The sequence below is a fragment of the Rutidosis leptorrhynchoides genome, chromosome 2 (assembly GCF_046630445.1).
Source record: "Rutidosis leptorrhynchoides isolate AG116_Rl617_1_P2 chromosome 2, CSIRO_AGI_Rlap_v1, whole genome shotgun sequence".
In the NCBI taxonomy this organism is placed as follows: Eukaryota; Viridiplantae; Streptophyta; class Magnoliopsida; order Asterales; family Asteraceae; genus Rutidosis; species Rutidosis leptorrhynchoides.
Genome location: NC_092334.1, coordinates 526,215,111 through 526,232,539, shown reverse-complemented (window position 1 = coordinate 526,232,539; position 17,429 = coordinate 526,215,111). Strand labels below are relative to the sequence as shown.

At 30.4% G+C, this 17,429-nt stretch overlaps 1 protein-coding gene across 1 annotated transcript; it reads left to right on the top strand.

The window, feature by feature from the left end:
- The first annotated feature begins 15,600 nt into the window (after window positions 1-15,600).
- Window positions 15,601-16,739, top strand: LOC139892918 (uncharacterized). The gene is made up of 4 exons (XM_071876047.1): window positions 15,601-15,809; window positions 15,892-15,958; window positions 16,429-16,533; window positions 16,644-16,739. Exons 1-4 carry the CDS (start codon window positions 15,648-15,650, stop codon window positions 16,706-16,708), a joined length of 399 nt encoding a protein of 132 aa, XP_071732148.1. The 5' UTR covers window positions 15,601-15,647; the 3' UTR covers window positions 16,709-16,739.
- Window positions 16,740-17,429: the final 690 nt, after the last annotated feature.

Genomic DNA, 17,429 nt, shown 5'->3' with positions numbered 1-17,429 from the left:
ATCATCCGCAAACCGATGGTCAAAGTGAACGAACCATTCAAACATTGGAAGATATGCTTCGTGCTTGTGTTATCGACTTTGGCAAAGGCTGGGATAGACATTTGCCTTTGGTTGAATTCTCTTACAATAATAGTTACCACTCAAGTATTAAGGCTGCACCTTTTGAGGCCTTATACGGACGAAAATGTAGATCCCCACTGTGCTGGGATGAATTAGAGGACAGACAATTAACTGGTCCTGAAATCATACACGAGACAGCCGAAAAGATAGTTTAGATTAAGAAACGAATAGAAACTGCCCGCAGCCTACAGAAGAGCTATGCTAATAAAGGTCGGAAAGATTTGGAATTTCAAGTTGGTGACAAAGTCATGTTGAAAGTATCCCCTTGGAAAGGCGTCGTTCGTTTTGGTAAACGAAGCAAACTAAGTCCGCATTTTGTTGGACCCTTCAAGATTACTGAAAGGATCGGACCCGTGGCTTATCGATTAGAATTACCTGCTGAACTTAGCAGCGTACACAACGTATTTTATATCTCGAATCTTAAAAAGTGTCTCGCTGATGACACTCTCGTTATTCCTTTGGATGACATTCGCATTGATGATAAAATGCACTTCATAGAGGAACCCGTAGAAGTCATGGACCGATCTGCTAAACGCTTAAAACAAAGCACCATACCTATTGTTAAGATCCGTTGGAATTCATGACGTGGCCCCGAGTATACCTGGGAACGTGAAGACCAAATGAAACAGAAATATCCCCATCTCTTCTCAACCGCTGATGCATCCGAGAAGTCTACCTAAAACTTCGGGACGAAGTTTTTATTAATGGGGAGGTACTGTAACAACCCTCACTTTTCGACTTCTAAATTTACTGAATTAACCCTAGGGTTATATGTCTGACTATATGTATTAAGGGTTGTTATATACAATTAAATATTGACCGAATAGTAATTTTAGTCAACAATGTACGCTTAAATAAATAATATATTATTAATTTATATAATTTGGCATAATTTAACTAAGTATATAAACTTTGTATCACTTTTATTATTTAGTTAATGTATTATATATTTAACTATATAATAAATCTAATTATATATAAATGTAATAATATTTACAAACTTACTAAAACTATAGTTTAATAATTAAAATCATAATTATTATTAAAAATACAAAATACCGAATTATTTATTATTTTTATGCAAAATTTGTATTTATTAATTAAATAAAAAAATAAAATAAATAAAAAAAATATTATTGACAAATATTCTTGGAAAAGCATTAAATCAATTTGTTTATTTATATATAAAAAAAATCCTTAAAATAAATGAAAAAATAAATAAATAAATAAATTACTTTTTAATTAAAAATTGTAATGGAAAAACTACTTTTATTATTTTATTTTGTGCATTATCCCATGACCTAACATTTAATACTTTTAAATTTTAAAATCCCATTAAGAATTAAAATATTTCTTTTTCTTTTCATTATTTTATTCTTTTTACCTAATTTTTTCAAGTATAAATACCCCTCATTTCTCATTCAAACTCACACCAAAATTTCTCTCATTCTCTCTTTGAAGAATTACTACTAGTAAGTATTCTTTTCTTACCTTTTACTTTTTACTTTTTACTTTTTACTTCGGTTATTATTTTTACCGAAACTTGTAAATAATGTTATAAATTATATGCAATTAAAAATAAAATAAATAACATGTATACACTATTACTATTACTAGCACCTATAACCTACTACTTATATTGTAACATAAAAACATTTTGGGATATGTATTAGAGATGTATAGATCTTTGAACTTTCTTGACGAATGGTTTCTATGAGATTCTAGGCAGAGGGTTTGGATTTCCGATTTAAAGGGTCCTATGGCTCAAGCCCCTAGATCTAAATTAGCCATTCGAAGGGAAAGGGGTGATTGGAAGCTTATCTAATACGGCAAGTATCCTAAAATGGAAAACACTGATAAAAGTAGAAACTCTATAGTCATAGAAACTTAGTAAAATAAGAAACTTTCTAAAAATGGAAACTTTATAAAAATAGTAACTTACTAGGAATAGAAACTTAGTAAAACAAACACATACTTAAACTTAAACATGGGCAAAACACTTAACTACTCTTAAATGTCAATAGGTTGACTTTCCTGCTCACTCGTTCAACTCTTTATTCTGAGGAATAACTCTCTCTCTACTTACTAAGGTGAAATCATAGCCCCTCTTTAATTGCTAGCAAACTTACTTACTTTTACTTGGGGTGAGACACATGCTGTTTTTACTTTTTACACGTTAGACACAAGTACCAAACTGTTAAACTATGCTATATCCGGCTATGTCCGACTAAGTCCCTACAGTGATATTTTTAATTGCTGCAGCATGCTTAATTATTGGGGGTAGGCCTATCGGGAGTAACGTCCCCGATACATTTGACCAAGTCATTGTATTACTTAATAATGAAATTAAACCGACAAGGACAGACACAACTTGTCATGGGGCAAAACTTGAACGTTTAGTCTAAATATCACGCATTGGCATAACTTTTTGATCATGCGGGAGATCAACTTTACAAACTAAATCTTGTGGTCTAAAACAACGACAAACTTTTTGTTAAACCTATGAACTTCACTCAACCTTTTTGGTTGACACTTTAGCATGTTTTGTCTCAGGTGCTGTTTGATTCAAGCTCTTATACTTACCGCTTATGTGATGCTACTTGGACATAGGATCAAGAGATATCGCATTTATTACTTCTGCATGTGAACATTTACGATATTGTTATTCCAGTCATTGTAACGACATTTCATTTTCCGCTGCGTACTCATTAAAGTTAAATTCATCATTTAGTATTGTTCTCGTTTATTATAATATGTTGGTATGTTTTGATATTAGTGACGTTCCTTCCAGACCCTATTGGGAGGACGTTACAGAAACTCACGACTTGTTTACTATTCTTGGCGTGTTCTTGAGCACATTAATGTGTCGGGTGGGTCGGTTAGGCGAAGATATATAAAAGACTCGCCGAAAACTGATTCCCGGGACTCAAGTTATGACCCGATGAACTTTTAATTAAAACTTATGGTTATTAAATAAGACTTATGATATAAATAATGAAATTCATTATTAATAAATTACTTATGATATAAAAAGTAATTATTTTAATTTAAGACTTATGATATATATTTATTATATCATTTAATTATTACTTATGATTTAATTAACATTTTAATTAAACTTATGATTAATAATACTTTTATTATTAATGGAAAATACTTATGATAAGTATTAAACTTATATTATGAGATTATTATTATAAGACTTATAATAAGGATTAATTAATTATTTAATTATTATAAGACTTAGTTATTATTTAATTATAATTTAATTATTAAATACTTATGATTTAATGATTATAATTAGAAACTTATGATATGATTAATAATTCATTATTAATTAATAATACTTATGATATGATTTAAAATTTATTATTAATTAATAATACTTATGTTATGACTACTATTTAATTAATTAATTAAATACTTATGTTATATTAATTATATCATCTAAACTTATGTTAATTTTAATAATTCATTTTAATTTAATTGAACTTATGTTATGACATAATTATACATATTTAACTTTAATTAACATTATAACTTATATTATTATTATAACTTATACTTTTAAAATTAATGTTGACTATGTTTGACTGAGGTTGACTTTTGAGTTGACTTTCGGTTGACTTTGACTTTCAGTTGACTTTTGTTCACTTTCTAAATAAGGAAACTTTCCTAACTTAAAACTTTCTAAAATAGAAACTTTCCTAAAATAGAAACTTTCATAAAATAGAAACTTTTCAAAAATAGAAACTTTCTAAAAATAGAAAGTGTGTGTTCGTACGTTGTTCCGATCAAACTGAAGCATGTTGAGTGTTGTTCTATGGTTACTTGCACAAGTACAATAGCTATCATACTAAGACTTGACCTAAGTTAGTTATTTATATCGACCTGCTTTATTTATAGGTCGGCGTTGTGATTATTCCTGATCACTTTACTTCATTTGCTGTTCGCATATTTGTGTGGTTACTTCGTTTGCTATTAAGGTGAGTTATAGTCCCATTTTTCTATTTTAAATCTTTTGGGATGAGAATACATGCAATTTATTTATATTTTGGACACAATTGGAAGTTGGTTTAAATTATTCATTGTGAGTTGAACAAAAATATTCCCTAGTCTGGTAACTGTAATCACTGTTTCTACTGGTGAACGCGAATCCTATGGATAGATCTATCGAGTTTGACAACCCCATTTCGAGCTAGTCGCGCTAGCAATTCATAATCGGAATGTTTAGTACTTCGTATTTTATTGTAGATACACTTGTTCGGTGTATATTATTTATTGTGTTTGGAAAGGGTAAATAAATGGTTAAGTGGTTACCAGGTGGCTCACGGAAAATGGAATAATATTTTTATATGTTTTCTAGCATATAGTTTTGTGGTCCAAAAAGGAGTTTTTATGTTTTCAAACATAAATTTTTATGGTTTTTATTAAATATTGTTTGCAATATTAAACCTATAATTCACTCAACATTTTTGTTGACAGTTACTCGCATGTTTTATTCTCAGGTTCATGATTGATTGCTTCCGCTGTGCTTAGAGAGTCTGCATATTTATGATGACAGCTTTTGTTAAACAATAACTTGCATTCTATTTTGATACATTTAATAGTGGATGTTGTTGACTTTGTTTTGGTCAACTTTTGGTTAAGTAATAATGTATGGTTTTTCTAAACTTACATATTTTGGTAGATTTCCTTTATAGGAAATCATTTTTAAACAAAGAATACAAGGTTATTTATTAAATTCATATAGAGTTATGATCAAGCTGTGGGACCAAGATAACGATGGTCGTCAAGTGTACTTTGACGGGTCGTTAAACTTCTGTATAGAAGCGGGCTCGTGTGAACTCACATCTTCTTGAATCCTTACTGGTAACCCTTTTACAAACGCGTCGATCTTCTCTTCTTCATCTTCGAATGCTCCCGGACACAATAGGCACAACTCTGTGAATCGTCGTTCATAAGTGGTAACGTCGAACCCTTGTGTTCGTAACTCTTTAAGTTCTGCCTTGAGTTTATTGACTTCGTTTCTAGGACGGTACTGCTCGTTCATCAATTGCTTGAATGCCGACCACGGTAGTGCGTAAGCAGCATTTTGTCCTACCTGTTCAAGATAGGTGTTCTACTATGTTAACGCAGTACCTGTGAAGGTATGCGTAGCGTACTTAACTTTGTCCTCTTCAGTACACTTACTTATGGCAAACACCGATTTGACTTTCTCGGTCCACCGTTTCAATCCAATTGGTCCTTCGGTTCCATCAAATTTCAAAGGTTTGCAGGCAGTGAATTCTTTGTAGGTGCATCCTACACAATTTCTTGCGCCGTTAGCTGCATTGCTAGATTCAGAGTTATTGTTGGTATGTAGCGCAGCTTGTACTGCAGCTATGTTTGCAGCAAGAAAAGTACGAAATTCCTCTTCACCCATATTCATGGTTTGTCGAGTAGTCGGTGCCATTTCCTTCAAAATAGCCAACTGAATCGAGTTAATCATACAGAATATTAAGAGTAGTCAATAGTATTTCGTAGCATAATATGAACTTATTTATAAAAGCTTTTTCTTCATATTAGCGTTTTATAAGTTTAAATTCGGGTACTACCTACCCGTTAAGTTCATACTTAGTAGCTAATATACAATTCAACTACTACAATTCCATATGAAAAACTGATTATAATAATATATCACATACAAATATTCTTCAAACTTACAACTTCGCTATATTACATATAACATGAAATATATTACACTTTGATACATGACAATTTTGAAGATAAATCTAGTTAATACGCAAGTTGTTCAGCAAAGGAAATAGAGACACGTAATTCATAAGTCCAGAAACAAGTCATGCATTCTGGTTTTACTAAGACGACTTCCCATCATTGGTCTTGCGGAATATAACCGTTATAACCATTGGCTAGGCAGCATGTTGTAATGTCGTCAAAAGGACGAGGGTTTCGTAATGTCCAACAGCCCCGTATTTATCTAAAAACCTTGTTTTTCACCCCAACTACTGAATTCGTCACTTGTGGAAAGGTTTTATTTAAAAGTTGTAACCTGATATTCTTTTTCTCACTTTGGTAAGAAGCGAACATCACTAACCCGTAAGTATAACATGCTTCTTTATGTTGCATGTTAGAAGCTCTTTATAACTCGCGAAATCCTATGTTGAGTCAAAATAGGTTCTTAACCCGTAGCGTAAAATTGCATTTGGGTTCTCCGCATTTAATGCTTTAAAGAAAACACAGCGTAACTTACGGTCTCCCCAATGTGATATACCCCACCTATCAAAGGAAAGCCTTTTATAAACTAAGGCATTTCTGGAAAGTTTTTCAAATGTTTGACAAGTTAATTTCGCCATAATTAAATGTGCTGATGAACTCTGACCGACTCTAGACAAGATTTCCTCAATCATATCCTCTGATAGGTCTTCTAAAATATTCGGTTGTCTACCATTAACGTCCATTTTGTTTTTATACTGTAAAATAGACAAGTATTAGATTCATAAAAGATAATTAACAAACAATACAAGCAATTTTTACATAGAACATAAAAGTACAAACACACTATAATACATATAATACATAACATGATTACAACTCCCTAATCTGAATCACTGGTTTCTTCTTCTTCGGACTTGGTTCGCTTTCCTAATTTCCCAGGGATATATGGTGTTCCTCTAATACGAGGCGTAGTTTTCCACAATAGTTTAGAAAAACCTGGTGGTTTAGAGGTTCCCGGGTTATTATTACACTTTAGGAAATACGGATGTTGCCGATACATATAAAGCTCATCGGGGTTGGAATCGGGTTTCTCTATTTTTATACCTTTTCCCTTATTATTTTCTTTTGCTATATTAAATTGGGTCGAGGTGATTTCTATAACATCATCGAAATCCTCATCGGGATCCGATTCATCGAAAAATTGGTAATCTTCCCAATATTTTGCTTCCTCGGCAGAAACACCATTGACCATTTTTAACTTTGGTCCGTTGGTTGAGGATTTTCTTTTATTTAAACGATTTGCTGTAGGTATCACTATTTCTTCCTCCGGAACCTCTTCTTCTTCTGGTTCCTCCTCTTCCGATTCATCCTCTTCTGGTTCCTCTTCTTCCGGTTCCTCCTCTTCCGGTTCCTCTTCGGGAATTTGTGAATCTTTCCAAAATATATTCGACTCTTCATTATTATTAGGTGAATCGATGGGATTTGTACTAGTGGTAGACATCTATCACACAATATCAAACACATCAAGAGGTTAATATATCACATAATATTTACATGTTAATAATATATAGTTTTCAACAAAAGTGTTAAGCAATCATTTTTAAAGAAAACACGGTCGAAGTCCAGACTCACTAATGCATCCTAACAAACTCGATAAGACACACTAATGTAAATTTCTGGTTCTTTAAGATCAACGCTCTGATACCAACTGAAATGTCCCGTTCATATTGATTATAAACGTTCCATATTAATTGATTTCGTCGCGAGGTTTTGACCTCTATATGAGACGTTTTTCAAGGACTGCATTCATTTTTTTTAAAACAAGCATAACCTTTATTTTATCGATAAAGGTTTAAAAAGCATTACGTAGATTATCAAATAATGATAATCTAAAATATACTGTTTATACACGACCATTACATAATGGTTTACAATAAGAATATATTACATCAAAAATAAGTTTCTTGAATGCAGTTTTTACACAATATCACACAAGCATGGACTCCAAATCTTGTCCTTATTTTAGTATGCAACAGCGGAAGCTCTTAATAATCACCTGAGAATAAACATGCTTAAAACGTCAACAAAAATGTTGGTGAGTTATAGGTTTAACCTATATATTATCAAATCACAATAATAGACCACAAGATTTCATATTTCAATATACATCCCATACATAGAGATAAAAATCATTCATATGGTGAACACCTGGTAACCGACATTAACAAGATGCATATAAGAATATCCCCTATCATTCCGAGAAATCCTTCGGACATGATATAAACGAATTCGAAGTACTAAAGCATCCGGTACTTTGGATGGGGTTCGTTAGGCCCAATAGATCTATCTTTAGGATTCGCGTCAATTAGTAGATCGGTTTACTAATTCTTAGGTTACCAAGCAAAAGGGGAATATTCGGCTTCGATCATTCAACCATATAACGTAGTTTCATTTACTTGCGTCTATTTCGTAAAACATTTATAAAACTACATGTATTCTCATCCCAAAATATTAGATTTTAAAAGTGGGACTATAACTCACTTTCACAGATTTTTACTTCGTCGGGAAGTGAGACTTGGCCACTGGTCGATTCACGAACCTATACAAATATGTACATATATATCAAAGTATGCTCAAAATATATTTACAACATTTTTTAATACGTTATAATGTTTTAAGCTTATTAAGTCAGCTGTCCTCGTTAATAACCTACAACTAGTTGTCCATAGTTAGATGTACAGAAATAAATATAAATTATCTTGGATCAATCCACGACCCAATGTATACAAGCCTCAGGCTAGATCACAACTCAAACTATATATATTATTTTGGAATCAACCTCAACCCTGTATAGCTAACTCCAACATTACTGCATATAGAGTGTCTATGGTAGTTTCAAAATATATTATATAGATGGGTCGATATGATATGTCAAAACATTGTATACGTGTCTATGGTATCTCAAGATTACATAATATATATTAGAATACATGAATAATACAATATAAGTTTGTTAAGTTATGATTTGTATAGAATTGTTACAATATTTCCTGTAGCTACAACAATCAAAAAATATCCAATCTTGTTTTACCCATAACTTCTTCGTTTTAAATCCGTTTTGAGTGAATCAAATTGCTATGGTTTCATATTGAACTCTATTTTATGAATCTATACATAAAAAGTATATGTTTATAGTCGGAAATATAAGTTACAAGTCGTTTTTGTAAGAGGTAGTCATTTCAGTCGAAAGAACGACGTCTTGATGACCATTTTGAAAAACATACTTTCACTTTGATTTTAACCATGATTTTTGGATATAGTTTCATGTTCATAAGAAAAAACATTTTCCCAGAAGAACAACTTTTAAATCAAAGTTTATCATAGTTTTTAATTATCAAACCCAAAACAGCCCGCGGTGTTACTACGACGGCGTATGTCCGGTTTTACGGTGTTTTTCGTGTTTTCAGGTTTTAAATCATTAAGTTAGCATATCATATAGATATAGAACATGTGTTTAGTTGATTTTAAAATTCAAGTTAGAAAGATTAACTTTTGTTTGCGAACAAGTTTAGAATTAACTAAACTATGTTCTAGTGATTACGAGTTTAAACCTTCGAATAAGATAGTTTTATATATATGAATCGAATGATGTTATGAACATCATTACTACCTCAAGTTTAGTAGGTAAACCTACTGGAAGTGACAAGAAATGATCTAGCTTCAATGGATCTTGGATGGCTTGAAAGTTCTTGAAGTAGGATCATGACACAAAAACAAGTTCAAGTAAGATTTTTACTCGAATTAAGATAGTTTATAGTTATAGAAATTGAATCGAAGTTTGAATATGATTATTACCTTGAATAGATAACCTACTGTAACTAACAAAGGTTTCTTGATCTTAGATGATTACTTGGAATGGATTAGAAAGCTTGGATGTAAAGTAGTAAACTTGAAAGGATTTTCGAAGTGTTCTTGAAGTGTTCTTCCTAAGATGATTATAGCTTGATTCTTGAAGTAATTTTTTTGATGAAGATGATGATTAGCTACTGGAAAAATTCGTTCATAAGTGTGTGTGTGTTGAGAGAGAATTAGAAAGAGAATTGGAAGTGAAATGGAGTGAATGATGAGTGGTAAGTGGTGAGTGGTGAGTGGGGTTAAAAGGAGTTCTAGTTAGTTGACTAGTTCATGGTAGAAGTTAAAATTGATTAGTCATACATGACATAATCAAGAGTGGAATCCCATGCTAGTTCCTATTGGTATATACCCACAGTAAGTACGTCTAGAAGCTGTGTATAATACGGGTATGAATACGACTATAATTCTTGATGAAAAAAGAATGGGAATGTAACTGTACCCATTTTCGTTAAGTATTAGTGTTTTGATATATGTCTTGATGTCTTCCAAAAGTATATTAATACATGATAATGCTAAAAACGAACATATATTTCATAGCATTATTCCTCAAGAAAGACAAGCTTTTAGTTGCAATTGTTCTATTTACAAGAGATATTCGTTTAAATAATAAAAGGTGAAGACAAAAGACAGATTCGACGAATTGAAGACGCAAACAACCAAAAAGCTCAAAAGAACAAAAGACAATCAAAGAGGTTCCAATTATTGATAAGAAACGTCTCGAAATCACAAGAGTACAAGATTCAAAACGCAAAGTACAAAATATAAAATTGTACGCAAGGACGTTCGAAAATCCGGAACCGGGACTAGAGTCAACTCTTAACGCTCGACGCAACGGACTAAAAATTACAAGTTAACTATGTATATAAATATAATATAATATATAATTAATTATATTAATTATATATATATTATATATATATAATAAAACCGTCGGCAGAGAAACTCCAAGGGTGTGAGCTGTAATTTCTATCTCCGCGACTCGCGGAGTTTGAAGGGCATTTTGCCGCGAGTCGCGGAGCCCCAATTTTCAACTCTGGCTATAAAGCCAACCGAATTCTGATCAAATTTCATCATCTTTTTTCTTCTCATTCATACGAGATATATATATATATAATTTATATTTTAATTTTAATTTTAATTTTAATTCTAATAATAAGGGTATGTTAGCGAATGTTGTAAGGGTGTAAGTCGAAATTCTGTCCGTGTAACGCTACGCTATTTTTAATCATTGTAAGTTATGTTCAACCTTTTTACATTAATGTCTCATAGATAAGTTATTATTATGCTTATTTAAAACGAAGTAATCATGATGTTGGGCTAATTACTAAAATTGGGTAATTGGGCTTTGTACCATAATTGGGGTTTGGACAAAAGAACGACACTTGTGGAAATTAGACTATGGGCTATTAATGGGCTTTATATTTGTTTAACTAAATGAAAGTTTGTTAATGTTAATATAAAGATTTATAATTGGGCGTCCCTATAAATTACCATATACACTCGATCGGACACGATGGGCGGGGTATTTATATGTACGAATAATCGTTCATTTAACCGGACACGGGAATGGATTAATAGCCACTAGAATAATTAAAACAGGGGTGAAATTACATTCAAGGGTAATTGGTGTAATTGTTAACAAAGTAGTAAAACCTTGGTTTACACGCAGTCGATAACCTGGTGTATTCATTAAACAAAGTATTAAAACCTTGTTACAATTCGAATCCCCAATTAGTTGGAATATTTAACTTCGGGTATAATAATAATTTGACGAGGACACTTGCAATTTATATTTATGACTGATGGACTGTTATGGACAAAAACCAGACGGACAGATTAAATAATCCAGGACAAAGGACAATTAACCCATGGGCATAAAACTAAAATCAACACGTCAAACATCATGATTACGGAAGTTTAAATAAGCATAATTCTTTTATTTCATATTTAATTTCCTTTATTTTATATTTAATTGCACTTCTAATTATCGCACTTTTATTTATTTTATTTTATCGCACTTTTAATTATCGTACTTTTTAATTATCGCAATTTTATTTTATCGCATTTTTATTATTCGCAATTTCATTATCGTTATTTACTTTACGCTTTAATTTAAGTCTTGTATTTATTTTATATTTTACATTAGGTTTTAACTGCGACTAAAGTTTTAAAATCGACAAACCGGTCATTAAACGGTAAAAACCCCCATTTATAATAATAATATTACTTATATATATGTTTGTATTTTTATAAAAGTAAACTAATATAGCGTTGAGCTTTGTTTAAAGATTTCCCTGTGGAACGAACCGGACTTACTAAAAACTACACTACTGTACGATTAGGTACACTGCCTATAAGTGTTGTAGCAAGGTTTAAGTATATCCATTCTATAAATAAATAAATATCTTGTGTAAAATTGTATCGTATTTAATAGTATTTCCTAGTAAAATATAAACTATTTTATATACACCTCGCATAACATCAATACATCTAAATACACTACATGTATATACATTTTAACCGAGTCGTTAAGTAATCGTTAGTCGTTACATGTAAGTGTTATTTTAAAACCTTTAAGTTAACAATATCATTTAATGTTGTTAACCCATTGTTTATTATATCTAATGAGATGTTAAATTATTATCTTATCATGATATTATGATATATTAATATATCTTAATATGATATATATACATTTAAATGTCGTTACAACGATAATCGTTACATATATGTCTCGTTTCGAAATCCTTAAGTTAGTAGTCTTGTTTTATGTATATAACTCATTGTTAATATACTTATGAAGATACTCACTTATCATAATCTCATGTTAACTATATGTATATCCATATATATATCGTCATGTCGTTTTTACAAGTTTTAACGTTCGTGAATCGCCGGTCAACTTGGGTGGTCAATTATCTACATGAAACTCATTTCAAATAATCAAGTCTTAACAAGTTTGATTGCTTAACATGTTGGAAACATTTAATCATGTAAAAATTAATTTCATTTTATATATATAAACATGGAAAAGTTCGGGTCACTACACTTGTGTCCATGGCGTAAAACATAAAATGCATGTATTCTCATCTCAAAATATTTGTAGAGTTTAAAAATGGGACTATATACTCACGGTAGTAAAAGTATATTAATAATAAGTTTTCAACTTATTAAAAATATGGCCGTCGTCCTTGGATTCACGAACCTATAATACTAATAATGATTCAGATAATAATATGACATATGAAAAAAAAAAAGTTCATATAATACTTATATAATAATTTTTAACATTTTATGTTGGTAGTCCAAAATAGTTCGAAAAGTCCATTAATCGGTATATATATATAATCTTAGAATTACCCCACGGCGTATTATATATCTATCTATATATATACATGTATGTATATATATGTATGTATATATGTATACATATATGTATACATATACATGTATACATATATATATATATATATATCTATATATATACATGTATGTATATATATGTATGTACATATATATACATACATGTATATATATACATATATGTATATATATACATACATATATATACATACATATATATATATAGATACATATATACATACATATATACATATATGTATATATATATACATACATATATATACATACATGTATATATATAGATATATATATATATATGTATACATGTATATGTATACATATATGTATACATATATACATACATATATATACATACATGTATATATATATATATATATATATATATATATATATATATATATATATATATATATATATATATATATATATATATGTATGTATATACATGTATGTATATATATGTATGTATATATGTATACATGTATATGTATACATATATGTATACATATATACATACATATATATACATGTGTACGTATTGTCTTTCATCAATCCAGAGACGTATTGTATACTTATTGTCTTAGAATTAACTAAGATGTATTGTGTACGTATTGTCTTAGGATTTATCAAAACGTATTGTGCACTTATTGTCATAGAACGTACCAAGATTATTATATATATACAATCTCGGAATTAACCAAGATTATAATATTTTGTTATACTAATAATAACATGTACAAGTATATATAGGATATAGGAAAAGTTAACAAGGATATGGTTAATATAGTTTTTATAATATAAATTTCGTCCATACAACGTTAATTTTAGCAGATTTTATTTTGCTCGCCGAATATTCATTACAACTCCGTTTAAAGTGAATCAAATTGCTATGGATTCCTTAAGAAGTAAATCTTACAAAACCAATTCGAAAAGTTCATACCAAGTAGTAATTTTTAGAGCTTTACCCTCTTTTTGTGTTGGTGGACAGATTTGGAAAAATCCCGGCATCCACCCAATATATGATTTTTGATAAAATACTTCCACTTTGTCTAAAATCATGAAAAAAATACTGGAAGTCTTATTTACATATATTAACATATTTCCAAAGTCTTAGCCTCGAACTCAAAGTCTAAGATAGGTTTTTTATTCCCAACCCAAAACAAACCGCTTTTTACCGAATGGAGATTAAAGGATATATGTTAAGTTTCAAGGTGTTCTTCATATGTACAAGTTATAACTTCTTATATTAACTTAATATAACATCATAATACATATAAATAAGTGTTATTAGAGTTAAGTTAGAAAGATTAAATTAGTTTTTCAAACAAGTTTAGAATCAACTAAACTATGTTCTAGTTTATAAACTCTTATATAGATAGCTATAAACATATGAATTGAACAAGAGTTGAAGTAGAGTTTTTACCTCAAGTTTAGAATGTAAAGTTGCTGGAAAGAAGTAGTAGAACAAACTTGATAGAGTTCTTGCAAGTGTGTGGGTTAGCGTGTCCCGGCCAACTTACACGTTTTGATTCGAAAAATGAGTTAGAAATGGTGTTTATTTATAGGCTTGAAAATTTGATTTTTAGTGAAAATATCTAAGATAAGTTAAAATGTATTAAGTCATGGATGACATATTAAATTGATTAGGTCATGGATGACATACTACACAAATAATTGCAGATTTTTATTGGTATATACCAATAGTAAATACTTCTAGAAGCTGTGTATAATACGGGTAAAAATACCGTATGAATGCGAGTAGAATTCTTGAGGAAATTGAACGGAAATACGAGTATAGCTATCCTTTATATGTATTGGTATATTATAAAGTGTATTCAATACTTGTAAGGATGTATTTACACTCGTAATACATTGTATGTAAATACATTTTAATTTAAGTTAATTACGTCGTTTAAATAGTAACATATATATTGTTCAAAAACTCTTTAAATTAGTAGTATGAAAATATATATATAATACTTTGTTAATATACTTAATGAGATATTTAATTATCATATTTTCAAGTTAAATATATGTATATATACACATATATATAATTAATACAAGTTATGACGTTCGTGAATCGTAGGAATAAAAGGGTGGTCAACTGCTTATATAAAATTCTTTCCGGAGGTTCAAGACTTATTAAAATTCATTGTTTATCATGTCGAAATTATTAAATCATATAAATAGTATAATCAAGTAGTCGGAAAAATCCGGATCATCACAATAGTCCATATTTAACTGTCAAAATCGTCGTTAGATCAACCGTTCATTTAATTTAATATTCAATGAATATATCCAAATAATCCGTTTAATCAATTCACTCTATACATCGTTTTCCACGAAAAGTAAATAAAATTAAAAAGGTAAAAATTACTCGATTAGGGACTAAATATGACAGAAAACCAGTTCCATAGGGAAATATATGTAACTTTCTCATCGTCAAATAAACCATATCACACCCAATAACCCCTCTATTGAAACCCTAATCTCCGGAGCTTGAAAAAATGGCCGTTTTCAACGTCGTACAAAAGCAGCGGAGAGCCGCCATCGCCGAGCGCAAACGAGCGATTCATGGCGATTCTTTCACCGGAAAGCTTAAACATAAGCCGCAAAACACCACGATCTCCGGCAAGCGTAAGCGAAAGCTCATGAAGAAATGGCGTAGGGTACTAATTTGTTCATGTAATGTACAGATGGATATAGTTATATTTATTGATTGTTTTAAAATTTTGTTGATAAATTGAACAGGACCAGAAAGAAGCTGTGGAAAAAGGACTCATTACTATGGAAGATATTCAGATGGCCGTTGCTGATGGTACATACATGATACATATATGCACACTTTGTATCTATATGAATTGTTTTTGTGTTTTAAATTCATGCTCATACAAAACCTTGCTAGCTTAACCTTATGAGCTCCAGCTTAATGAATTAATCAATACTACTTCACCTAGTTTTTTATTTTGTTCTGAATGTGTTATAGGGATTATATTATACTACTCGTAATATAATAATGTGTAAATGTAAATGACATAAACTTGATTAATCTCGAGTGATTTGAGTCTGTGTGTGGTTTGCAAGTGAGGTCTTGTTGCTTAGCTTGATTCGATTTAAAGTTGACTTCGAATACTTTTAATGCCGGATTCGAGTAGCTTTTGAGCTGGTTTGATTTGGTTACGTTTCTAGCCGTGTGTCATTGATGCAGTTATTTGGTTATCTGTATGTTGAACTGTGCAATATATAAATGAGTGTGTATTGCTTACAATTGTATATGTGTATTTGCAGGATCAGGGACATCATCTCAAGAAGCCAGTAAATCTCCATTACAGTTTAACGTGAAAAAGAGTCTGAAAATTAAATCAAAGAAAGCAATCAAGAAGGATAAGAAGGGTACGCATTTCTAAAGTTTATTCTGTTAATAAAACTGAAACGGCTTGTTGATGTTGTTGAATTTGTTGTTTGATGAAGTAATCTGACATTTGTTATGTGTCGTTATGCAGGCAAGAACAGAAGAAAGTCTGATAAACCGGCTGTGGAGGCATCATCAGATGTCATGATGGAGTGATTGATTTAGAGGTTTTACTGTTTAAGAATCGTTATTAATTGTCAAAGTTTGTTAATATGGCTAGATGTTATTAGAGTAATAGCTACTCAAGTTCTTGTTGGTAGTATCAAATATGTAAGAATGATGAAGTTTTTCAAAGTATAACTATGTGAGCCGTAATGTTTGAAAAAAATGCTAACAGGCCTAAAGTTATGGGGGTCATATCCCTCCCTCCTTCTTATTTAATCAAAAGCTTAATTCAGTAATAATCATTTCAAATAACTAATCTTCACCATCCAATTTAGTTAAACAAATACTTACAACTATTGGATTCAATCTCCAAAAGATTATTACCTAATACACTTTTCAATTACAATGATAATGACATTAATAACCTTATTTAACCTAAAATTTACAATTAATTACAATTACAAATATAAATAATTACTCCGTAATTACTCCAAATCAAATTTCAAAACTAGAAAATTACGGAGTACATCATGAAAATAGGGCAGTTACAATTAGTTTGATTGGAATCAATCAATCAATCTTTATGAGACATACGCATCAAATGGATCGGATATCTAACTAATTTTGATTCACTCTCTCCATTCCAATTCATCTTACTCCCTCTATCATCATTCAAACACATTCATCTATTCTCTCTATTAGGTTTTTCAATTCTACAACATTAGAATTGCTTGAATCGATTATTACACAGGAAAAGAAAAACGTCCGATTG